Below are 27,957 nucleotides of genomic sequence, written 5' to 3' on the forward strand. Positions count from 1 at the left end.
AAAATGCCAAAATGCCTGAAGTCCAGTGTCAAGTACCCACAGTCAGTGATGGTCTGGGGTGCCATGTCAGCTGCTGGTGTTGGTCCACTGTGTTTTATCAAGGGCAGGGTCAATGCAGCTAGCTATCAGGAGATTTTGGAGCACTTCATGCTTCCATCTGCTGAAAAGCTTTATGGAGATGATTTCATTTTTCAGCACGACCTGGCACCTGCTCACAGTGCCAAAACCACTGGTAAATGGTTTACTGACCATGGTATTACTGTGCTCAATTGGCCTGCCAACTCTCCTGACCTGAACCCCATAGAGAATCTGTGGGATATTGTGAAGAGAAAGTTGAGAGACGCAAGACCCAACACTCTGGATGAGCTTAAGGCCGCTATCGAAGCATCCTGGGCCTCCATAACACCTCAGCAGTGCCACAGGCTGATTGCCTCCATGCCACGCCGCATTGAAGCAGTCATTTCTGCAAAAGGATTCCCGACCAAGTATTGAGTGCATAACTGAACATAATTATTTGAAGGTTGACTTTTTTTGTATTAAAAACACTTTTCTTCTATTGGTCGGATGAAATATGCCAATTTTTTGAGATAGGAATTTTGGGTTTTCATGAGCTGTATGCCAAAATCATCAATATTAAAACAATAAAAGGCTTGAACTACTTCAGTGTAATGAATCTAAAATATATGAAAATCTAATGTTTATCAGTAAATTACAGAAAATAATGAACTTTATCACAATATGCTAATTTTTTGAAAAGGACCTGTATATTTATTATATATAATAATGGAGTAGATACAGAAATATACAGGATTTTAGAAACAATACAGCATTATAATAAAGATATGTTGAGAGGCTATTCCTACTTCTACCTTTATACCTAACCAAAACCATTTTTTTAGAAATATGTACAGCATAAAGTTAAACATGACAGCCAAGTTAAATAATAATTTATGTATTGCAACAATGCCAGAAGAGCTACACCAAAAGTAGTCCAAACGACGACGTGTTGTGGTTGCAGTACTTTCTGGTAGGATATATTAGTTTTGTTTGAGTAACAGAGCTAAAGTGACTGAAATTGAAGTGTATAAATACATAAATTCACAGCATATTTATTTGGCAGTTATTGAATTTGTAACGAGCATGGATTTTGGGTCTAGTCCTCACAATCTTTTGGATTCTAAAGATTTGGATTATAGTGCACAAAACTGATTACTTTTGTGATTTTTATGTTGTGTATTTTATGGTTCTATTGTCAGTCACAGCATGCCTTTTGTGTCCCACACCAAACAAAATGAAAACTACATTATAAGTAATGGTTAAACAGTTACAGAAATGTTATTCATTTTATGGTTTTAAAGAGTAGTAACTTAATCCTTCGAAAGGAGTTGGCAGCACACAGAAATCACACAGAATAGAACAAAATGTTATAATTTCATATTAAGTAAATGAGTGAACTACGTTTAATAAATGCAATAGAAAACAATGCCATTTATATGACAACCGAATACAGTATAATCAAATGATAATGAAACAATTTCAGTATTCTTGTAGCCTATTCTGTAAAGTTGCTCATACGAAATTAATTTGAAAAATTAATTTTAGATGCTGTCAATACATCAATATTATGTTTAGATGTCACTATTGTACGTTTCAGTGTCTATGTAGACATAAGTAAATGTTTGGTAGTTCCACACTTTACATAAAAATACATATGAAAACTCATCAGACCTCGTTGGAAAAACAAGTTCAGTTAAATTTTAAATTCATGTAAACTGGTAAAACTTTAATGCAAGGATTTGGCTCAGTTTGAATGATTTGCCCTCTGTCTTGCTCAGATGAATGCTTATTCTAATTCTGATTCTGTTCTGTTTTGACAGTGGGGGGGAGGTGGTGGTGAAGGAGTGTGATAAGGTGACATTCCCTCTGCAATGCAATCTCACAGAAGCCTTTTCTGATGTGGAGGACACCTATTACGTCAGTGTGTCTGCTGCTCTGGGCAACCGCACCTCACCATCTTTCTTCTGCGACCCATTCAAACCCATTTATAACAGTAAGAGAGAGACAGTTTCATGTGATTTAAAAAAATAAATAAAAATTATTTGGATTATTTTTATTTAGAGGCTTACATGAACCACAAAACATGCCCCGTGGTTATGGCGTTTTGCAGCTTTTGTGTCGACAATCCTATCTTGGGTTAATGTAAAGCTTCTGTAATACTTGTTGGGGAGTAAATTATACAGCTCTTATACATCAAGTCTAGTCAAGGCATCTTTATTTATGTAGCTCTTTATATAATACAGTTTGTTTCAAAGCCAATAGCTTTGATAGACAATAGTAAACAATAGTCATTATTCAGTTGAAATCAGTTCATTGTTTATTCAGTTTGACTCAGTAACTGGAGTGCGTTTTCCAAAAGCATTGTTAGCTTACTATTGTCGCATGTTCTTTTGAACTCTATTGGTAATGATGGAACTTGCGACTATAGTTGCTTTTGGGAAACGCACCCCTGCTCAGCTTAGTTCAGTTCTCATCCAATAGTGTCTGTGTAGTCAAGTCAATAATATTACCAAACATCAAGTGTCCCCAACTAAGCAAGCCAAACAGCGACAGTGACAAAAAACCCAAGTTCCACTAGTGAAAGAAATGGGAGGAGTAAAAAACCTTAGTAGAAACTAGGCTCAGTTGGGGGCCGGTTCTCCTTTGACCAGACAAACCAACACGATGTGGTTTAATTCCAGGCTCATGGACTGATATCTTTCAGAACAGTTCATCCAGTTTCTTCTCCTTTGAAAATCAGGATGAATTATACCAGCGCTTATTTGGGGAATCGAAGCTGGCCATAGGGTCTGTCCAGAGGATTTGTCTGGTTCTCGTGGTTTTCGCTGAAGATCTGTGCCGATGGCTTTCTAGTCGACAGGGGATCTGTCTCTGTGGCTTGTGTATTTGTCTGTATTGCTGATTTGGAGAAAGACCGGATCCGGGTGAATACAGTACAATGGTTCCAGACACCATCTCGGTTCCAGCCGGGCTGCAAGACATAATGACAGTGATTAACGGTAGCACCAGTTTACCGTTTCTACAGTTTAAAGTGAGCAGCTCATTAAAACGATGGAGCTGTACACACCACAAGTGCCCAGGGTAATTTATTGTAGTGATCTTTCTGTGCTGTATCCCCTAATATTTATATCTAGAGTTAAACACCTTAAATTCAAGGCCTTTCTGCTCCATGTATATGGTGGTTTTCTCCCCCGCTAAAGACTAAAACCAGTACAAGAACTGCAAATGACAGTTATTTTAACAACAGTAGCAAAAAAACGGCGAACAAATAGATTGATACTTCCTCTAAAACACTGATGAAAACGAGAATGCAGCAAAGATGGGGATAATTTTTTTCTCTTGACCATAGATCTCATCAAGCACTTATGATGAATAGCTATTCTATTTGATCTGAATATCTTTTCTTAGATTTAGTCAGTTGAAACAGTTTTGAGGTTATTTTTAAGGTTAATTTTGTGTCACTGGAAAGTAGTGATCTATTACATTATGTTCAGGATCAAGGTTTTTTTTTGTGTCTGTTTGTTAATGGGGGATTTTTCTGACTTTTAGTGGAGTAAAAGTTTATTTTGAAGTAAAAAGATAAAATTAGACCCTTGGAGTAATATGACCCCCTTGGAATTGGCACAGAAGCCCCCAAGTGTCATGTTTGTTACTAGTATTAATTATTTTAAATGTAATACTTATTGCAATTAACAGGATTGTTAATTATATTTCCATGAATTGGATGTAAATATTGGTCATTTTCAATATTATTTTGTACTATAACTAAATCAGCAAATGTTTCTATTTATTTTCTATAACAGCACACTAGTTGATGCATCATCATCCTGCACATGCTAAACTTATTTCTAAATATGTTCCACATTAAAAGTAAATTAACATCGTTCTTAAGGGATGCATCTTGCCCATCTTCGAATTAACCAGGTTTGTGAGAAGACGTTTTTTGTCGGTAACACTTTATAATAACTGCACGCTAGGAATCATTAGGTAAGCATTAGTAAATAGTCAGTTCACCCTTTAAAGCATTGTCCCAACATTAATTGTCATTAGTAAGCAGTTTATAAATACAGCTATAAATGCCTTGTTCTTGATTTATAAGCATATCTATTACAAAGGAGATATAAAGGCTCAGTTATCTTCCTAATAGAAAAAATAAACAAAAACAACACAGAGGGACACAGAACTCAGAAATATTTATTTCAAGATGCAAAAAAAATGTAACTGTACACTTGAAGTTTTTATTTTATTTTTCTGTAAAATTGCAGAGGTTTATTTTATTAAGTGTAAAGTTGTACAGTTTTATTTTTTGCATCTTGAAAAAATATTTCTGTGTTCTGTATCCCTCTGTGTTGTGTTTGTTAGATGGGGAAGTTGTGGCCTAATGGTTAGAGAGTCGGATTCGTAATCCAAAGGTTGCGGGTTCGAGTCTCGGGCCGGCAGGGATTGTAGGTGGGGGGAGTGAATGTCCAGCGCTCTCTCCACCCTCAATACCACGACTGAGGTGCCCTTGAGCAAGGCACCGAACCCCCAACTGCTCCCCGGGCGCCACAGCATAAATGGAAGCACCTCTTTTAGTAGTTTAGCTGGAATAGGGTCTAACATACATGTTGTTGGTTTAGCTGATTTAACAAGTTCATACAATTCTTCCTCTCCTATAGTAGAGAGTGGAACTGTTCCTCAGGGGATCTGTTACTTTATCGCAGGGGATGCGATACTGTAGCTGATGGTTACATGGTTACAATTTGATCTCTAATAGTATCGATTTTGGAAGTAAAATAGTTCGAAAAGTGATTACTGCTGTGCTGTTGGCAGGGCTCGACAGTGCGAGCATTTCACTCGCATTTGCGACTAAAAATAGATGTGTGCGAACTGGAAAATGTATTTAGGAGCACAAGTGCAAATACAAAACAAAATACAAAACAGCCTAACTTATACAGTAGCCTATAACAAACGTATTAATTTATTCTGTTTATTTATGGAAAAATTGCGATGCAGCCTCATTTGATTACTTTAGAACTTTAAAAAGGCAACGGTTTAATTTAAATGAGCACAGATGAGAAGAAAAGCGGAGCGAGTTAAAGTGAAGACGCGCTGAATGACGCACATTCGCCACTAGAGGGCGCTGCTGTTACCCCGGTAACCCAGTAAACAAATCAGCTGCGCTACTTTCCTAAAACTGTGTAAATAATGTTTCACACTCACAGTCATTTAGATATTTATATTCGCTTTAGTCTTCACAATAGCATCAAATAATTCTTACTTAAAGACTTAATGAGATATTTATTTTCAAACATTTTTTCTAACCTAAAACATGGCCCGTCCACTGATCTATAATAGAGAACAGTGGGCCTATCTATATATCAACGACTGATTCGTTATTATTGTTCAGTAACACAAGCTCCATTAGTTAACATGAAAAAAACAATGACTGCATTTATTAATAATGCTATCTTAATTTCAACTTTTAATAATACATTATAAAATCAAAAGTTGTCTTAATATAATTCAATGGAGCTAACATTAACTAACATAGTTGTATTTTTTTATTAATCAACATTAACAAAGAATATTAACTACTGCAACGATTAGCTATTGCACATTTTTAGTTAGTTAACCTGCTTTAACTAATGTTAACAAATGGGACCTTACTTACCTATTGTTCTTTCGTTCATTTGAACAATCTTTTGCACTCTAATCTTGAAACACTTGTTTACTTTATATTTTTATGTATTTTTTATAAAAGTCTTTTAGTAAATTATCTTTAATAAAGTTATTTAACCTGTTAGGAGGACAACACTTTTTTTCACTTAGAAATTATATATTGTGATTTAAAAACAAAAACATATACCGTGACAAAAGCTTCAATGATTATTGTGAAAATTTTATACCGACAGTTTAATAGGATTATAACTAATTACATAATTAGCCTATTAAATAGTGTCTGAAGTAAAATTATTTAAAAACCTTGTGTACTTTCTGTTTCATTGTTGTTGCTGATGAGACCTACCACTGTTGTGTCATCAGCAAACTTGATGATGTGGCTGGAGCTGAACTTGGCAGTGCAGTCGTGGGTCAGCAGTGTGAAGAGCAGCGGGCTAAGCACACAGCCTTGTGGGGCACCTTTGCTCAGTGTTGTAGTGCTCGAGGTGTTGTTGCCGACACGGACTGACTGAGGTCTTCCAGTTAGAAAGTCCAGGATCCAGTTACAAAGGGAATTGTTAAGGCCCAGCAGGTTTAGCTTATTTATGAGCTGTTGTGGGATTATTGTGTTTAATGCCGAGCTGAAGTCAATGAACAGCATTCTAACATAGGAGTCTTTATTTTCTAGGTGGGTAAGAGCCAGGTGGAGGGTGGAGGAAATTGCATCGTCCGTAGAGCGGTTTGGACGGTATGCAAACTGGAGCGGGTCGAGTGTGTTGGGGAGGCTGGTTTTGATGTTATGCATGACTAGCCTCTCAAAGCACTTCATCATGATTGGAGTCAGTGCTATGGTACGGTAGTCATTGAGACAGGACACAGGTGATTTCTTTGGTACCGGTATGATTGTTGTGGATTTGAGACATGTGGGGACGACTGCCTGGCTCAGCGAGGTGTTGAAGATATCTGTTAGGACATCTGTCAGCTGTGCAGCACAGTCTCTGTGCTTGTAAATGTCTCTTTGTATCCCGTTATTAAGCTAAAACACCTAATTTGAAAAATTTGCATTGCGCCCCTAAATTTTTTTAATGCGCTCCTAAATTTTTTGACTTAGGAGCACATGTGCTCCTTGGGGAAAAGGTAAGCGTCAAGCCCTGGCTGTTGGGAAATGACAACACCTGTGGATGCTTTATTTTTTTGTTAATTTTGCCACTGTATTGAATAAATGGGGTTATGTTTGTTTTCTTCTAAAAGAGACGAAAAGTAATCAGATCTAGCAGTTTTTAATGCGTTTCTGTAGGATAGGGTACTTTCCTGCCAAGCAATACGAAATACCTCTAGTTTAGTTTTCCTCCAGCTGCGTTCCATTTTCCGGGCTGCTCTCTTTAAGGTGAGAGTGTGCTCATTATACCACGGTGTTGGACTCTTTTCCTTAATCTTCCTTAAGCGTAAAGGAGCAACTGTATCTAAAGTGCTAGAAAAGAGAGAGTCCATAGTTTCTGTTACATCATCAAGTTTTTTTGCGCTGTTGGATATGCTGAGGAATTGAGATAAATCAGGAAGATTACTTACAAAGACGTCCTTTGTGGTAGAAGTGATGGTTCTACCATATTTGTAAGAAGGAATTGAATTTACAGCTTTAGCTATATGGAGTTTACACAAGACTAGATAATAATCTGATATATCATCGCTTTGCTGCAAAATTTCAACACCATTAACATCAATTCCATGTGACAGTATTAAATCTAGACAATGATTTCGAAAATGAGGAGGTCCTGACATGTGTTGTCTAATCCCGATAGAGTTCAGAATATCTATGAATGCTGATCCTAATGCATCTTTTTTAACAGAAAAGCGAAGCTACACGGAGCTACAATCGCAAACCTCTCAGCAGCACGACAGACAAAATATCAAAACATTATGCATTTGTAACTGCAAGTTAAAGCACTCCATGTCCCTCTGAGCTGCATTAAACAGTGTGTAAATACATCGAAATGCCATTCAGATTCTACTTCTGCAAAAATTTATTTTGTTGATACTGGTTTCATTTGTTTGGTAACAGCCTAAATGTCTTATTATTCTAATTCTGTCTTATTATTCTAAATGTAACAATTTGACTCAAAAGATGCACACTTCCAGAAAAAAAATGGCAAAAAATCCATTTTAAACTTATATGATGAGATTAATTTCTATCACTGATGTGAACTAACCACGCAGAATATTAAGAATATCAAAAACTGCAGCTGTCCAAGGTAGTCAGATATCAGCACAATAACACATGCAGCAAAATATTGTCTAATTATCGTTATCGAAAAAATCCCCCAAAATATTGAGATCATTTTTTTCAATATCGCACACCCCTAGCTCCACGCATTCTGTTTATCATTATTTACAGGCCTCTAAAATACTCTCCAACCTTTGTTGAAGTGTTCACAGAATTGTTATCAATGATTTCCTCAGAATTTGACTCTTTTACTATTGCAGGGGATTTTAATATTCACATAGATGATGCAGAAATCAAAACTACAAAAGAAATGATAACTGTTTTAAACACCTTTGACCTGATTCAGCATGTGCATGGACCCACACACAATCGTGGACACACTCTAGATTTACTCCTCAGTATAGGTCTAAACATTTCATCCATTGTTATTAAGGATGTAGCACTATCTGATCACTTCTGTATTTTCTTTGATATACTGATCTGTTACCACTAAATCTAGATCTGTCTCTGTCAGAAAGAGATTCATTAACGAAAACACTAGTGTTCTATTTATGGAGGCTATGTCTTTAACACCAAGTATTTCTGCAGACTCTGTTAATCTTCTTGATTCCTTTAACTCAAAAGTTAAGAATATTATTGATGATATTGCTCCTGTAAAAGTCAGCAAGAAGACTGGTAGACAAAAATCATCTTGGAGAAAATCAACAGCAGTTCAGAGTATGAAAAGACAATGTAGAAAGACTGAGCGGATGTGGCGGAAGACAAAACTTGAAATTCACTATAGCATCTATAAAGACAGCCTTTATGCTTTCAATGTGGAACTAGCCACAGCTAGACAGACCTTCTTCTCAAACCTTATAAACCGTAACTTAAACAACACTATTTTTGCTACTGTTGAGAGACTGACAAACCCAAGAAGACCATTAGACAGATGCAGGTCATCCAGAACACTGCTGCCAGGATTCTGACAAGAACCAGAAAATCTGATCATATCACACCAGTCCTCAGGTCCTTACACTGGCTTCCAGTTACATTTAGGATTAAATTTAAAGTACTTTTACTCGTTTATAAATCACTCAATGGCATAGGACCTAAATACACTGCAGATATGCTCACTGAATATAAACCTAACAGGCCACTCAGATCATTAGGATCGAGTCAGTTAGAAATACCAAGGGTTCACACAAAACAAGGGGAGTCTGCTTTTAGCTATTATGCCACTCGCAGTTGGAATCAGCTTCCAGAAGAGAGCAGATGTGCTAAAACATTAACCACATTTTAATGCAAACTCATCTGTTTAGCTGTACATTTATTGAATGAGCACTGTGCTACCTCTTAACTGATTGCACAGTATTTTATGTATAATCATTTTCTATTTTTAACTGTTTTAAATCCATTTAAATTCATAATTTAAATTCAAATCAATTTCTAAATCATTTTAAAAGTTAAGTTCCCTGTTTTATTGTAGTGATTTATTATTCTTTTTTTACTTGTTTCCCTTAAATGGGTTTAGGAGATTTTTGTATTTGGTTGTTCGGGGAACGGACACAGTCTCCATAGTGTGATATCTAGGTGAAGTGATCTCTACGTGCTGATAATGAACTGATTTCTGTGACACGATGCGGCTAGCAGACAGCCGTTTAGCCAGTCTGTCTGCTTCCTGACCTGGGCCCCAGTTAGTCATGGTGCGGATCTGCCCCAAAAACTCGTCCAATCATCTATGAAATCCATGTTCTTCTGCGGGCACCACTTAGACATCAAGCCATTGAGTGATGTCAATTCCTCTGCATTTCTTGGTTTTGCCTCAGAAACAGCATTTTTGATGTCACCCCACAAGTTTTCTATTGGATTAATTTCTGTGGAAAATCAGAAAATATCTGTGAAATGCATATCGGTTTCATTTTTGGTTTTTCTCTCTCTCTCTCTCTCTGTATGGGAGATGTGAGAAAAATAAGCATGAGCAATATCAAAAATAAGTAGTCAATTTTAACAGATCATGAGAACATATTACAATATGTTTGTGCACGCCCACACATATAATCTAATGAGTGAATAAAAAGTATTTAAATAAAATAGGTAACATGACTATTAATGAATTGAAAATAAACCAATAAATAAAGAAAAAAAATCCCCTTACATTTTTTCTTTGAGGGAAAAGTTTTGTCAGCAGTGCTTCAAATGAGATGCTCACAAAATGTGGTTAATGCTATTCGGCTGTTTAAGGAAGTGACGTTCCTCGGACGTTTCCGGTTAGTGTTTGAGCGCATTCAAAACAATGGCGGCAGGTGCTTGATGCACAGTGGGATTGCGATTAATTTATTTAATCCTGCTGTTTAAAATGTCAAGATTAAAATTGAGATCCTTGTTGCTCGGTGGTTGGGTGATCCCTCTGGCCTGGAACTAACATTAATTTATAAATAATCGGAAATTAAAGGCTTTAGATTCCTGAGAAACGCGCCTGGATTGCAGCAGTGAAGCGAGAAGCAGAATAGCCACTAACAACTCTAGGATATACAGCGCACATTTCCATTCAGGTAAGGAAATGTCGTTGTTGTTTTTTTCAATTTGATTATTTGTATTTCTTTACGTTAACTCTTCAAGTATGATGCAGTATTGTGTTTTACATCGTTTACATATGAGCCTAGCATTTTGATTCTCTTTTAGTGAAAAAGGCCAAGCTTTTATTTCCGTTTTATTGCAAGCGTTATGTGGGCTATAATTAAATGAGTTCACATTAGTTGTCTAGCAACCTTGTCAGCAGATAAATGCAGTGAGTAACACATTATAGAAATGTATAATCTAACTGCAGTAGTTTACAAAATGTAACGGTAAACATTTTTTTCATCAATTATTAAGCTTGTCTAATGTTAATTCCAACATGTACTGATGTATTAAATAATAATAGTATTATTTTTAAATATTGTGCATTAAATTAAATGATTGTTTTTCTACTTTTGTCTTTAGGAAAGCCATCATCTGTAATGTAAGACACCTAAGACAGTGAATGCTACAGGGAGACAGGAAGGACAGCTGGTTTTCCTGCAGTGCCAAACCACATATGATCATACGAACACCCAGATGTGTTTGAGAACTTGAGGATGAAATGCAATGTAGTACTTAAAGCTGCTCGTGGCCAGGCCAGATACTGACTGCTGCTTTTATATTGATCACATATTAATAAATTTGGTGGAAAAAGTTGAACGTGAGAGGATGTCTTTAGTTTATATGCAGTACTGGTCAACAGTCACACTGTACATTACTTTTAGTATTAGATTTATTACTATTAGACACATTACTATTTTTAATGTTTTTAAAAGATGTCTCTTATGTTCATGAAGCCTCTTATGCTCATCAAGCCTCCATTTTATTTGATAAAAAATTACAGACAAAAATACTGTAATATTGTGAAATATTATTACATTTTAAAATAATGGTTTTGTTTTAATATTCTTTATATTTATTTCTGTGATGCAAAGCTGAATTTTCATCAGCTTTTACTCGTCTTGTCACATGATCCTTCAGAGATCATTCTAATGTGCAGATTTTATATTTGGTTATTGTCAGTGTTTGAAACAATTGTGCTGCTTAATTTTTTTCTGGAACCTGTGATGCTTTATACAGGATTGATTGATTGAATCCTGGCAGGGATTTTCAAAATATAGAAATCTTTCCTAACAGTATGTCTTTACTATCACTTTTTTAATAAATTTAAAATCCTTGCTGAATACATGTATTAATATTCCTTCAAAAAAAAAGTAATTATTTACTGTAATTATGCTGTAAATTCAGATTTGATCACAGAAATAAACTATTTTAAAGCACATTAAAATAGAAAACCATTATTTTAAATTGTAATAATATTTCAATATATTTTTGATCAATTAAATGCAGGCTTGATGACTTCTTTCAAAAACATTAAAAATAGTAATAGTGCCCACACTTTTGACCAGTACCACTGTATGTGTATGTGTGTTTACAGTAAATGTGCATAAAAACATACATACCCACATATATACTGTGTGTAGTGTGTGTGCATTTATTAATCTGCCTGTAGGCTATACTTTTATCTTTTGAAAAAAACTAATAAAGGTTTATGCAAAACACGGTAGCCAGCATTCAATTGCATTCATCTTGTTTATTTGTGACCACATGATGGCTCTGATAGAGCATTCAAATGCTTTCTCGCACTGTTCCACAGCAACAAACTTGACCAAACTAAGCACACATTTTAAAACGAATGAAATCAGTAATAATGGGATGTAGTGAGTTTATTAGCATTCATATAGCGTTGTAATAGACATGCATGTTCTGTAAAGCTGCACTGAAACTATATGTATTGTGAAAAGCGCTGTACAAATAAACATGAAAAAGAATATTTGCATAGATATACAGACTGACCCAGCAAGTGAAATGTCAACTGATCAGCTCCCCGGACATCTTAGCACAAACCATGATAAGTTCGTAAGTAACACTGTTTGTCTAGCTTCAGTTTAACCAAACATAAGACTGATGTCATCCATTGTACGAACAAATGATCCCAAACTGTCCACTATGCAGTTAATTGTAAGCATCCAGACTGCGATACATTTAACGGTACCGTCATCTCTCGTGTACACGCACGCAGCATCAATCAGAGCCGTCTTTTAGCTGTCCGGAAGGCTACTTTTAATGTTCTTTGTAGATTTGCGCCTCAGTCATATTTAAAATGTATTCCAATCACCGTTTATTTAATAATAAAAAAAAAATTCCTTAACTGATACGTTTTCGCTAAACTTAAATAGTAAAGGATTATTAGGAACACCTGTTCAATTTCTCATTAATGCAATTATCTAATCAACCAATCACATGGCAGTTGCTTCAATGCATTTAGGGGTGTGGTCAAGACAATCTCCTGAACTCCAAACTGAATGTCAGAATGGGAAAGAAAGGTGATTTAAGCAATTTTGAGCGTGGCATGGTTGTTGGTGCCAGACGGGCCGGTCTGAGTATTTCACAATCTGCTCAGTTACTGGGATTTTCACGCACAACCATTTCTAGGGTTTACAAAGAATGGTGTGAAAAGGGAAAAACATCCAGTATGCGGCAGTCCTGTGGGCGAAAATGCCTTGTTGATGCTAGAGGTGAGAGGAGAATGGGCCGACTGATTCAAGCTGATAGAAGAGCAACTTTGACTAAAATAACCACTCGTTACAACCGAGGTATGCAGCAAAGCATTTGTGAAGCCACAACACGCACAACCTTGAGGCGGATGGGCTACAACAGCAGAAGACTCCACCGGGTACCACTCATCTCCACTACAAATAGGAAAAAGAGGCTACAATTTGCACAAGCTCACCAAAATTGGACGGTTGAAGACTGGAAAAATGTTGCCTGGTCTGATGAGTCTCGATTTCTGTTGAGACATTCAGATGGTAGAGTCAGAATTTGGCCTAAACAGAATGAGAACATGGATCCATCATGCCTTGTTACCACTGTGCAGGCTGGTGGTGGTGGTGTAATGGTATGGGGGATGTTTTCTTGGCACACTTTAAGCCCCTTAGTGCCAATTGGGCATCGTTTAAATGCCACGGCCTACCTGAGCATTGTTTCTGACCATGTCCATCCCTTTATGACCATGTACCCATCCTCTGATGGCTACTTCCAGCAGGATAATGCACCATGTCACAAAGCTTGAATCATTTCAAATTGGTTTCTTGAACATGACAATGAGTTCACTGTACTAAAATGGCCCCCACAGTCACCAGATCTCAACCCAATAGAGCATCTTTGGGATGTGGTGGAACGGGAGCTTCGTGCCCTGGATGTGCATCCCACAAATCTCCATCAACTGCAAGATGCTATCCTATAAATATGGGCCAACATTTCTAAAGAATGCTTTCAGCACCTTGTTGAATCAATGCCACATAGAATTAAGGCAGTTCTGAAGGCGAAAGGGGGTCAAACACAGTATTAGTATGGTGTTCCTAATAATCCTTTAGGTGAGTGTGTGTATATATATATATATATATATATATATATATATATATATATATATATATATATATATATATATATATATATAATTTATTTATTTATTTATTTATTAACAGGCCAAACGATAAGGGTTATTGTGGACCCCGAAATGTCCGGGCATGTCTTTGTCATGTTTAATGGAGGCTTTCCATATTTCAATTCGATTCAGGTTAATTTTTTTACTTTTTCACTAAAGAAATAGTTGCAAAAGCAGTTTCACTGAAAATTAAAGTTTCTACATTATATTTATAAACTGTTATATTCATATTTACATTCTTAATGAATTTTATATCCATTTATCACACATTTTAAACAAGTATTTTAGTTTTTCACTAATAAAAAACAGATAAATGCTGTTTTCTCAAAAACACAAACATGTACATTCATGCTGCTGGCATATTATTGTAGCCCAGTTTGTGCTGAATACAGTATAATCAGACTTTAGCCATTAATATGCTTTTAAGAAGTAAAAAACACAAATGTCAGGGACACCCAGAGGGTTAAAGAAGGTGGTAATAAATATATAATATATGACATCATGTTACAAAAGCAAATCATTCATTATACATTTTAAACTCATATTCAAAATTTATTTAAGTTTATTGAACTTATAAAACACAATTCTCTTCTTTTAAAGATGTTAATAAATAAAATGGGATTATATATAACATACTATAAAAAAAACAAAAAACATTTACAATAGTTTTAGGTGACAATAAAAATGTCTTACATTTTTCTGTGAACAATGATGTCCATTCTGTGAATTAAACATTTCCCCAAAAAATAAAGAAATAAAACAAAAATGTTTAAGTTGAAATATAACAAAAACTCAGAGATCCTCCCACGGATAAACACCATTGTGAAATGAATGGTTCAGACCACTCAGAGACAGGGCGGAGTTACAGTGCATGTGTCAATTTATGGCGCTTTTCCACTGCATGGTGCGGTACAGGTTCAGTACAGCTCACTTTTTTTCCACTGGGGGTTTTCCACTGGGTACAGTACCTGGTACTTTTTTTTAGTATCCTTATGCCTTCCTTATTATCAAAACACTGTTTATCGCTGGTGGAGTTTATGTTTGTGAAGTGCCGACCGTTCTATCTGCCGCGGGAGTTCACGGTCATTGTTATCATCGCGGTATACATCCCCCCCCCCCCCCCCGTGTGCAAACGCTAAGGACGCGCTTCGTGAACTGTACAGAGCCATCAGTGAACAACAAACAAATAACCCCGACGGCTTTTTCATCATATTGACTTCAACCATGAAAACTTAAAGACAGTTTTGCCAAAGTTCTACCAACATGTGAACTTTGCAACAAGGGGAAACAACACACTGGACTTTGTTTACACAACCGTAAAGAACTCTTACAAGGCTGTACCCCACCCCCACCTCGGGTACTCAGACCACATCACTGTTATGCTAATCCCAGCATATAGACCACTTCTCAAACTCGCCAAACCGGTTAAAAAGCAGATCACAGTATGGCCAGACAATTCCACCTCAGCACTACAGGACTGCTTTCAGTGCACAGACTGGAACATGTTTAAAGAGGCAGCCACCTACAACAACCACACAGACCTGCACGAGTACACTGAAACTGTGACTGCTTACATCAAAAAGTGCACTGATGCCCGCTCCACCAGACTGCTCAACAGCTTTTTCCCCCAGGCTGTGAGAGCCCTGTGGTGATGGTCACCAAGACCATCACCACATGTGCAAACCAGAAGCCATGGATGACAGCAGAGGTTCGTGGGCTGCTAAAGACCAGAGATGAAGCATTCAGATCAGGAGATAAAGCAGCCCTCAAAACAGCAAGAGCCAGTCTGTCCTGTGGCATCAAAAATGCAAAACGGTCATATGCTCAAAAAATCAACAACCACTTCACAGACAGCAGAGACACACGGAGCCTGTGGCAAGCCATTCAGACCATCACTGACTACAAGCCCCCGCCACAGGCCTGTGATGAGGACACATCCCTCCCTGATGCACTCAACCACTTTTATTCACGGTTTGAAATGCAGAATGACACACCTGCACAAAAACTGCCCACACCTCCCAACGACCGGGCGCTCTGTCTGTCTCCAGCCGACATAAGGAAGACCCTATCTAGGATTAACCCACGCAAGGCTGCGGGTCCTGATAACATACCTGGCCGTGTTCTGAGAGACTGTGTAGCACAGCTGACAGATGTGTTTACAGATATCTTCAACACCTCGCTGAGCCAGGCAGTCGTCCCCACATGTCTCAAATCCACAACAATCATACCGGTACCAAAGAAATCACCTATGTCCTGTCTAAATGACTACCGTCCCATAGCACTGACTCCAATCCCGATGAAGTGCTTTGAGAGGCTAGTCATGCACAACATTAAAACCAACCTCCCCAACACACTCGACCCGCTCCAGTTTGCATACGTCCAAACCGTTCTACGGATGATGCAATTTCCTCCACCCTCCACCTGGCTCTTACCCACCTAGAAAATAAAGACTCCTATGTTAGAATGTTGTTCATTGACTTCGGCTCGGCATTCAACACAATAATCCCACAACAGCTCATAAATTAACTAAACCTGCTGGGCCTTAACAATTCCCTGTGTAATTGGATCCTGGACTTTCTAACCGGAAGACCTCAGTCAGTCCGTGTTGACCACAACACCTCGAGCTCTACCACACTGAGCACAGGTGCCCCACAAGGCTGTGTGCTCTTCACACTGCTGACCCACGACTGCACTGCCAAGTTCAGCCCCAACCACATCATCAAGTTTGCTGATGACACAACAGTGGCAAGTCTCATCAGCAACAACGAAGAAACGCACTACAGAGAGGAAGTGGCACAGCTGGCTGAATGGTGTGGCACTAACAATCTGTCCCTCAATGTGGAGAAGACAAAGGAGGTTGTGATGGACTTCAGAAGAAACTCTGTTGACCATCCCCCACTGACCATCGGCAGCTCGACTGTGGAGAGAGTCAGCAGCACTAAATTCCTGGGGGTGCACATCACAGAGGATCTCACCTGGACCACCAACACCATGTCACTCTCCAAAAAGGCACAACAGCGCCTACACTTTCTCCACCGGCTGAAAAGAGCAAGTCTCCCTCCACCCATCCTCACCACATTCTACAGAGACACCATTGAGAGTGTGCTGACCAGCTGCATCACTGTCTGATACGGGAACTGCAGTGCTGCTGACCGCAAGACCCTCCAGCGGACAGTGAACACAGCTGCAAAGATCATCGGTGCCCCTCTCCCCTCCATCCTGGACATTTTCCTTACACGATGCTCCAGCAAAACCAACAGCATCGTGAAGGACTCCACCCATCCCTCCCACAGTCTCTTCCAGCTCCTACCATCAGGAAGACGGTACCGGAGCATCAGAGCCCGCTCCACCAGACTGCTCAACAGCTTTTTCCCCCAGGCTGTGAGAGCCCTGAACTCAAATCACCCCGCCCCCCTCTGAAACCCCATGCAAACCCCTACCTCCTGAAACATGGAACATGAAAACATGAAACATCCTGAAAAATATTTATGTGAAGCATTCGTATAGTTTGTATTTTTTAACCTTTATTCTTTTAGTTTGTATAGGGTAAATAGTATACTTATAGTTAAATCTGTCAGTAGGTTAGTTGCGTATAGGTTTATAGTGTTTTTTACTTCATTGTTGTATGTCTGTATTTATGTAGCACCGTGGTCCTGCGAGGTCACGACATTTTCAAACTTGAACTTGATGATGTCATAATTATTTTTAACCCTCTGTTATCATGTCCCTAACATTTGTGTTTTTTCAGAATCTAAAAAGCATATTAATGGCTAAAGTCTGATTATACTGGGTTACACTTTATTTTGATAGTCCACTTTAGACATTCTACTAACTGTAAGTAACTTTGCAATTACATGTCAACTAATTATCATTAATTTGCAACTACATATCTACTAAATCTCAGAGTAGACTGTTAGGGTTAGTAGAATAAGTTGACATATACTTGTAAAGTTTCTCATAGTCAGTATGTTGTATGTTCTAGACCCATCAAAATAAAGTGTTAGAAGATATTAAGCACAGTCTACAAATACTCTAATGACTGCTAGTCGACATGTAGTTGCAAAGTTACTTACTGTTAGTAAAATGTCTAAAGTGGACTATCGAAATAAAGTGTTACCTTATACTGTATTCAGCACAAACTGGGCTACAATAATATGCCAGCAGCATGAATGTACATGTTTGTGTTTTTGAGAAAACAGCATTTATGTGTGGTTACTGAAAAACTAAAATACTTTTTAAAAATGTGTCTTTTTCGCTTGAAATATTTATTTTTATACAGTATATTACATATACTGTAATCGCTGGAGCACTGAAGACGTTTTGACTTATGTTTTTTAGTATCTTAAAAATATATTAATGGTTAAAGTCTGATTATAATGTATTCAGTACAAACTGGGTTACAATAATATGTTAGCATCATGAATGTACATGTTTGTGTTTTCCGATTTATGATGAAATTTCTCGAGTTGTTATAATTAAGATAGCTTACAATCAATATTTTATAAAAAATTGATGTATACGCAGAAATTTTTGTGTGATGGGTAGGCGTACACTTTGTACAGTAAAAAAAATCATTACACCTATATGGAGTGTCCCACAAGTCAGATGTGTAGTAATACTTGAAATGATAGACCTGATCAAATTTTGGCCCGAGCATAAACAGCTTTTTTAAATTATACAAAATTTTCAGTGAAACTGCTTTTGCAACTATTTCTTTTGTGAAAAAGTAAAAAAAAAAATGCGTGAATTGAACTTAAATATGGAAAGCCTCCATTAAACATGACGATGACATGTCTGTACATGTCAGGGTCCACAATAACACTTATCATTTGGCCTGTTAAAAAAAAAAAAAAAAAAAAAAAATTATAATATATATATATATATATATATATATATATATATATATATATATATATATATATATATATATATAATTTTTTTTTTTTTTTTTTTTTTTTTTTTTTTTGCTTTACGTATTTCGCCGTCGCTGGCTCCTGATTACAACATTATTTGTTACCTTGAACTAATGTAAATGTTTTGCTTAAGACTCGGAATGATCGCAAGAGAGAGAGTGAGAGAAAGAGAGAGCTCCCAGCAGACTCAAAGTAACCACATTTTGTTAGCATCTCATTTGACAAAACTTTTTCCTCAAAGAAAAAATGTAAGGGGATTTTATTTCTTTATTTATTGCTTTATTTTCAATTCATTATTAGTCATGTTACCTATTTTATTTAAATACTTTTTATTCACTCATCAGATTATATGTGTGGTTGTGCACAAACATATTGTAATATGTTTGTGCACAACATATTACCTTCTTTTTCTCACATCTCCCATACAAAGAGAGAGAGAGAGAGAGGATAACCAAAAATGAAACCGATATGTATTTCACAGCTCTTTTCTGATTTTCCACAGAAATGCCTGAGACCTATTTATCTAACCTTGGAATACAACACGATTCCTCCCCCAGGCATGTGGAGATGCCAGACACCACCGGATGTGGGGATGGACCATAAAAACACAATATCATTCATCAGGACTTCATTTATGACATCGGACAGAAATGGACTACGAAATTCCACATATGCCGGTTTCCACCTATGGATCTCATTAACAGGTCACAGGGTCAACACAACGTGGGTGGGCCGTGTGAGGGGAAAGGTCATATAAATCAGTCATAACAATGGGTCACAAATCATTCTTGACACAAAGTCTTCACAGTGTACTGTGGCTTGAATTCAGTGTTTGGGGGTCGTCTCACAAACTGTCTGCGGCCCCTAGACCCAAAGAGAATAATCTTGCTTCATCAGTCCACAAAATATTGTGCCATTTCTCTTTAGGCCAGTCAGTGTGTTCTTTGGCAAATTGTAACCTCTTCACTTTTTAAACAGTGGGACTTTGCGGGGGGCTTCTTGCCGATAGCTTGGCTTCACATAGGCGTCTTCTAATTGTTACAGTACTCACAGGTAACTTTAGACTTTCTTTGATCACCTGGAGCTGATCATTGGCTGAGTCTTTGCCATTTTGGCTATTCTTCGATCCATTCGAATGGTAGCTTTCTGTTCTCTTCCACATCTTTCTGGTTTTGGTTGCCATTTTAAAGTCTTTGATATCATTGTAGTTGAGCAGCCTATCTTTTTCTGCACTTCTTTATATGTTTTCCCCTCTCTAATCAACTTTTTCATCAAAGTACGCTTTTCTTTTGAACAATGTCTGGAACGACCCATTTTACTCAGATTTTCAGAGAGAAATGCACAGTACAAGTCAAGTTGTCAGCAGATAGACACGGGACACAGAGGTAAGTGCAATACAAACAACAGGTTTATTGAAAAGTAACAGAGGGGAATGAGATGAGCAGTAAGTCCGTGTAAGCAGGCGGGGAATGGGAAAGTCTCTTGGGGCTTATCTGAGTGTCCTTGTTTCTTTATCTGGGGGATCCAGAGGGAACAGCGGAGCGTGGAGACGGTGGAGCACAGGAGCGATGGAAAACAGGGATAGGAACACAGGAGCAACTGGTAGGTAGACAAAAGGTAATGGGTCAGGTTAGTCAACATAGAATGTTTGAGACCAGACAGTGAGTGAACGGAAGGAGTGCAGGTAAATAGTGCTGCTGATTAGTGCTGACAGGTGGCAGTGATCAGAAATCAGGGGATTGGGATCTGGTGAGTGTCGTTGGTGGAGACTGCGGTGGCTGTACGACTGTGGTGACTCTCTGACAGTATCCCCTCCTCCAGGGGCGGGACCCTGAGGAGAGACTGACGGTGACATCGAGGAGTTTGAAAAATGCCTTCCAGACACGGGAGACAAACTGTGGCCCACGGTCAGAGACAACATCTTCCGGGATGCCGAAGGTGCGGAAGAGATTATGGAAGAGGGCCTCAGCTGTTTCGAGGGCTGTGGGTAAACCCCGGAGGGGAATTAACTTGCAGGCTTTGGAGAATCTGTCAACTGCAACGAGTATGCAGGTATAACCTTCTGACTTGGGGAGATCTGTGACGAAGTCGACTCTAACGTGGGACCAGGGGCGACGTGGAATGGGTAATGGGACTAATTTTCCGGCGAGTAAGTGATGTGGAGTCTTGGAGATTGCGCAGACTGAGCATCCACGAATGTACTGGGAAACATCCCGGGCCATACTGGGCCACCAGTACCGGGCTTGGAGGAGCGTGAGTGTACGCTGGCTGCCTGGGTGTCCAGAGCCCGGGGAAGCATGCAGGGAGCCCAGAAGGGAAGTCCTCAAGGAGGTGGGCACGTGGGATCTGTTCATCCATGGCCCACCGGATGGGGCTCACAAGGACGGCTGGAGGGAGTATGGGTTCAGGTGTGGAGGGTTCGTCGGGGGCATGGATACTTGAGAGGGAATACAGGATACAGGTTCCGAGAGTAGATCAGTATATCGTCTATGTACACGATGACAAACCGGTGGAGGAACTCCCGGAACACCTCGTTCATAAACCCCAGGAAGACGGGCGGAGAGTTGGAAAGGCCATACGGCATGACCTGATATTCATAGTGGCCTGATGGGGTAATGAACGCCGTCTTCCACTCGTCGCCTTCCCGGATACGAACGAGGTTATAGGTGCTCCGCAGGTCCAGCTGCGGTCGTAGTCGATGTAGAACCGCAAGCCTCCATCCTTCTTGCCCACGAAGAAGAAGCTTGAGGCCGCCGGAGAGGTGGAAGGGCGAATTAACTGTTGTTGGAGAGCCTCCTTGATGTAATCCTCCATCGCCTAACTTCATGGCTGCCTGTTTGCTGAACACATCCTGGAATGCCAGATAGTCAGATGGGATTGTTGGAACCTCACGAGGTTCGGGGCTCTCCACTAGGTTGGAATGAACGTGGAGCTTCAGGTTACTAACCAGGTGTACAGGGACGTTGGAGAGACAGTTTTGGATGCAGAGATACTCCATCAGAGGATCTCGCTGGTATCCCATCTGACTTCGGGGGAATGTTGAGATAGCCAGGGGCGTCCCAGGATGATATCGACGGTGGGTCCCTCCAGTACCAGAAAGTAAATCCTCTCCTGATGAAGACAGCCTACTTGCAGAGTGATCGGCGGAGACCGGAACTTGATGTGCTCACGCCCGAGCGGTTTTCCCTGTATGGTCTTGATCTTCAGCTCGGCCTGTCTCTGGCGGGGGGAAATCAAGCTGTTTTAGGAGGGCTTGTGAGATGAAATTGCCTGAGGATCCCGAGTCCACGAAGGTGGGTACTGAAATGAAATGACGTGGGGTGAGCTGTTGTACCATTAGCAGTGGTAGGGTAGAGATAGCAGGCTCCAATTGGAGGGTACTCACCGCAGAGCGTGAGAGGGGCACACCAGAATAATGTGCCCTGGAACTCCACAATAGAGGCACAGCCCCGTGGCGAGATGTCGAGCACGCTCAGTGCGTGAGAGGCGATTAGTATCCATTTGCATAGGTTCTGGTACCGGAGGACAGGCAGCTGGTGAGGACGGAGAATGAGCGGTTATCATCGCCATCTGGGCACTGATCTGTGGATCCAAGCCCCGACGGTAAGCAGTGAGTAGCGCTGCCTCGTTCCATCCACAAGAGGCCGCCAGAGTCCGGAACTGCAGAGTATAGTCACTGGCTGAAGAATCTCCCTGGCGGAGGCGGTTGAGTTGGTCGGCAATGGAGAGCGAGCCGGTAGATAGGCCGAAGACCTCCTTGAAGTGGGAAAAGAAAGCATTAAAAGAGTTCATTATAGCGGTCTGTGAGTTCCAGATGACTCGTGCCCAGAGCAATGCTCGTCCGGTTAGCAGGGAGATCAGGAAGGCAACTTTAGTTGGGAAATTTAGGAAAATTTATGGGATTGCATCTCGATGTAGAGTGAAACTTGAAGTAAAAAACCGCTAAATTCAACCGCCTCACCCGAATAGTTTGCAGGGATGGCCGTGGGACTGGCAGAGGGAGACTGAGGGTGTGTGACCGGAGAGAGAGCTGTTCGAAGAGCACTGGCCAGCACTTCGAGGGGATCCACAGCGGTGGGGTTCGGGAACTCCATCTCCGGTCGTCGGTTCTGGTCTGGTCTTCTGTCAGCAGATAGACACGGGACACAGAGGTAAGTGCAATACAAATAACAGGTTTATTGAAAAGCAGCAGAGGGGAATGAGATGAGCAGTAAGTCTGGGTAAGCAGGTGGGGAATGGGAAAGTCTCTTGGGGCTTATCTGAGTGTTAATGTCCTTGTTTCTTTATCCAGGGGATCCAGAGGGAACAGCGGAGTGTGGAGACGGTGGAGCACAGGAGCGATGGAGAACGGGGATAGGAACACAGGAGCAACTGGTAGGTAAAAAAAAGGTAAGTGGGTCAGGTTAGTCAACATAGAATGTTTGAGACCAGACAGAGAGTGAATGGGGAGGAGTGCAGGGATATAGTGCTGCTGATTAGTGCTGACAGGTGGCGGTGATCAGAAATCAGGGGATTGGGATCTGGTGAGTGTCATTGGTGGAGACTGCGGTGACTGTGGTGACTCTCTGACACAAGTCACTATTATTTGTATAGCGTTTTTAACAATGCAAATTCTGTCAAAGCAGCTTTACATCAGCTTGATATAAAGCTGGGTGGCTTTACATCATCTTTACAGTATTTAGACGGGGAAATAGTGTGTCGAATAGTCATTCTCCTCTGGCCAGACAAAATCAGCAGCTTAAATCTAGGCTGCAGCAGAGTCAGATTGTGCAAAGAACTCATCTGGTTCCTGTGGTCTTGTCCCAATGGCCGTCTAGGAGACAGGGTCTTCACTGGGGATCAGTCTTTGGGGTTCATCTAGTTGTCCTGGTCTCTACAGCCTTGACGTTCAGGGCTGTAGAGGTCATCTATAGGTGCTGATCCACCATCTGATCTGGATACAGACTGGATCCGGGTGGCTGCAATGACCATCTGATCTGGATACAGTCTGGATCTGGGTGGCTACGGTGACCACGGAATAAGAAAGAAACAGACTAATTTTAGCGTAGATGCCATTCTTCTAACAATGTAACAAGTACATCGGGTGTTTTGGGAAGTGTTCCCAGTTCCAGTTGACCTAGTACAACATTTGCTGCCTTCGTCCTTAAATAAGGGTCACTTGTTTGACACCAGTTTTTTCACAGAATGATTTACCGCTCTAATTAAACTCCACACTGCTATTATTTTGAACATGCCCTTTTCAATTAATGATTCAATTACACAGAATCAGCAGCATGCATGTCATGACTGTTGGGTAAGATTGCAAAGTTTGGATGTGTGTCACTAGTTCTGAAATCTTCTCTGTTAGCCTGACTGTCCCCCTGCATTTATCACATGTCAATCCCTCGCCGCTGTAGGATATCAGAGACTGAATCAGACAAAGTGAAGCTGCGATCAGAACATTGAAACATGAGAAGCTGAGATTCCAGAAAGAGAGGCTCCAAGAAACAGGATATCATAAATCTGTCCGGATTCCTAGCTCCAACTAGCTGAAGCAATCCTAACTTAGCGAGCCTCTGTCACCAAACAGCTTGCAAAACTGAGACAAACGAACACTTATTGATAATCCCAATTCAAGAAGGAGACTCTCAAATTTGTTGCAAGTAATCAAGACTGATGTTCACATGTAAACCTGTGATAGGAAATCACTAGCTACAGACTCTCTCTTGGGCGTGTCTCCACACATAGAAGACAGTCCAAACCAGCATTCCTTTGTCTAAAGAACATGCCTTCGTTCTCCTTAGAACTGCACAAAGACTTTCTTCTCCATATGCACATAAAATCATCCTAAAAGGACATTTTTATGTTGTACCCACATATCATGTTTTAATCAAATAATATGTATGTCTTTTTAATCATTATTGAATAGCTGAGGGATTCCAATTCATGTTTAGTATCTATGAGTTTGAAAATGCATGCTTTAAATGTTTCTTCCTATCAATTATTTGTCAAATGCATCATAGTCTTATGGAAATCAAAAGGTTTACTTTGCAAGAGCCTGTAAAGTTCAGACCTCTGAATGAACAGATTTATTAGAGGGGTGGAGAAACAAAGCAATACCCCAAGCAAGGACAGTATCTAATTGGTCAAGACATCCAGATGGGATGTGTCCAGAAGCGAGTTTAAAACTGTTGTCCCTCCTTCTTTCTTCCTCTTTTGTTCTCTCTCTTAGCTCTCTTGCCGCACTCTTACTCTCGTACTCTCGTCCCTCTCACCGCGTGCTGCTCTTTGAGCGTGCTCTGGCCCACGTGCCATAATGAGAAGGAAAGCAACATAGTCTCGTCACATCCTTTTAATTTTATTCTTTTACTTTAGTTTCTTTTCTTTCCGTGGAGTTTCGTGTGTTAATGTAAGTTTGATACAAAGTCCAGCTTCGGCTGCACTCGCTTTAAACTTCCAGCAGACCCAACTCGCATGTTCAGCCAAGACGTCACTTCAAAGACTACTGAACTTCCAGCCAATCAGACACTTCGGGAAACCCCCCCCCGTCTGCAAAGAGGACACAAAGGAAACCCCCTAACAAGGCAAAGCACGCAAGCTACACCTCCAAATTCTAACTGAATCAGGTGCAGTTGATATAAATCTTAGCCTCATTGAGAAACTCAAAACGAGGGTTAAATAAGTGATTGATGGTTGTTCAGGTCTATGCAATTGAACATATTGCTGTAAACTTGGGATTTCACATTTTCATTCTCTTAAACTCACCCTTTCCTCACTTTCTCTCTTTCTGCAACGTGTGAATGTGTGAATGCTTGTGTTCATGTGTTAGATTAGTTTATGTCTTACGTTTATATAAATAAAATCTTATTTATATTGAAAAGAGAAGTATCTTGTGTTTTCTGCTCACAAGTTAATGCCTTAATCTGTCGATTTCGTTACTGTGCTATTTAATAGTGTTTTCACTATATTTGGGATTTTAATATCCAGTGCAGAGTTTGTCATACGGCTCGTTCAGTGAATCGCCGCAATACCGATTCTGTTCAAATCCCTATAAAATCATAAATTATTCCCTTTGAGCTAAATTAAACTATTTCTTTAAATTACGTATTAATATTATAAAATGTAATACCCCTACACCGCTGACAGAGAAGGCTACACTAAACATGTGGCAAGCAGTGCAAGTGACAAAAAAGTAGCAGCTATAAACCTCTGGCTTGCTTAGTTGGGGACACTTAATTTCCAGTGATATCGTCGACTTGATTGCATAGATACTATTTGAACAGGACAGAGCTGGATGATGACATTACTGAATTCAATGATGAACTGCCTTTAACTGAAAATTGAGTGTTTAGTGTTGTCCTTTTGCATTATTGACACACTACTTTCCTATTTAATACTGTAAAGCTGCTTTGACACAATCTGTATTGTTAAAAGCGCTATATAAAGAAAGGTGACTTGACTATGACTCATTGTGATTGATGCCAACTCATGAAAGTTGGAGCGAGAGAGAGAAAAGAGATGGTAAAGCACAAATGACAATTTAACAGGCTAGCAAAATGCTAATGCACTGCTCTAGTGGTTTAGATTATAAAGCTAGCGATCAAAGTAATTTAACAGACAATATCACATTATATATGTATTAGTGCTGTCAAATGATTAATCGCAATTGATCGCATCCAAAAATAAAATATTTTGTTTACATAATATATGTGTGTGTACTGTTTATTTATTATGTATATATATATATAAATACACACACATGCATGTATATATTTAAGAAAAATATGTTATGTTTATGTATGAAATATATTTATATATTATAGAATTTATATTAATATAAATATATACATGTAAATACATGTCAAGTCACCTTTATTTATATAGCGCTTTTAACAATACAGATTGTGTCAAAGCATTTAATAGTATCAAATTGGAGCATAGAGTGTCAGTAATGTATAAAAATAAGATTAAACGCTCAATTTTCAGTTAAGGCATTTCATTATTGAGTTCAGAGATGTCATTGTCTAGATCAGTTTAGTTTAAATAGTATCTGCTAAATCAAATTGACGATAATCACTAGAAATTAAGTGTCCCCACATGTAAATATTTTCAAAATATATGCTGTATGTGTGTGTCTTTATATAAACATAATAAATATACACAGTACACACAAAAGAAAACAACAACTTTTATTTTGGATGCGATTAATCGTTTGACAGCACTATGTATATAATCACATGTGGTACTTGTGTATGATATCTCTTTCAGCATGTTTGTTTTTTTTCTTTTATGTCTTTTGTCTTATGTCTTTTTCTTTTTTTTCTCTTACAGCCACCTTTGAGCCTCCGCTGCTGACAGTAACTGCATATAATCAGTCGCTCTGTATAAGTCTCAGAGCACCTGCTGATCAACTCTACAGCATATACAATTCATTCAAGTTTTGCTATAGGTTGATGATCAGCAGTGAAGATAGAGCAAAGGTGAGAGAACAAACTTGTCATGGTTTAATTTGGGTAAATTTAACAGATAATATGGTCCCTTTTAAACACCAGATGTGTACTGTATACTTTAAAGGAAGAGATCACAAAAAAAATAAAATTAGCTGAAAATTTACTCAGGCTATCTAAAGCCACTTTTCCACTATTGGGCCAAACAGTTTTAAGAATGGTAATGAAGAGTTCCAGTTATACTTGAGCTTGTTTCAGTACAGAATGATTACACACTGTTCTGGGCCATGGCTAACTGTGTTGAAACCGTGCTGCTAGAATGTAGTGAAGCCACCTCTCAGGATTGATCACTTGTTTGTTGTCTGGCTACTAGTTTCTCTCTGCAGCTGGCCAATTGTGCTACAGAATTTGAGCAAAATAAACAGAAATATCCGATCTTCCCTCATTACACGGTCGCTGTATCTCATACTGTATTTAAACGGTAACACTTAATAATAACGTTCAGTTGTAAGTAATTTATAAGTGATTAGTTAATGATGAACTAATCATTTATAAAATATTCTTAAGCAATTAATAAGTGATATGCTAACAATGTGTTTTGTTAATTCGTTTACAAGTAATTAGTTAATGATGAACTAATAATTTACAAAA

At 39.0% G+C, this 27,957-nt stretch overlaps 1 protein-coding gene across 4 annotated transcripts in view; it reads left to right on the top strand.

Moving 5' to 3' along the window:
* The window catches only part of crfb2 (cytokine receptor family member b2), a 48,661-nt gene that overhangs the window by 16,440 nt on the left and 4,264 nt on the right, over positions 1 to 27,957 (top strand). For all 4 annotated transcript variants that reach the window (XR_013784843.1, XM_079427938.1, XM_079427940.1 and 1 more), the window contains 2 exons: positions 1,878 to 2,050; positions 27,191 to 27,339. Coding sequence is in view for 3 of the 4 variants with exons in the window: in XM_079427938.1 (XP_079284064.1) it covers positions 1,878 to 2,050; positions 27,191 to 27,339 (322 nt within the window). In the remaining variant the exon portion in view is untranslated. The remainder of the gene's footprint in view (positions 1 to 1,877; positions 2,051 to 27,190; positions 27,340 to 27,957) is intronic.

Source organism: Barbus barbus, assembly GCF_936440315.1.
Source record: "Barbus barbus genome assembly, chromosome: 11".
Taxonomy (NCBI): Eukaryota; Metazoa; Chordata; class Actinopteri; order Cypriniformes; family Cyprinidae; genus Barbus; species Barbus barbus.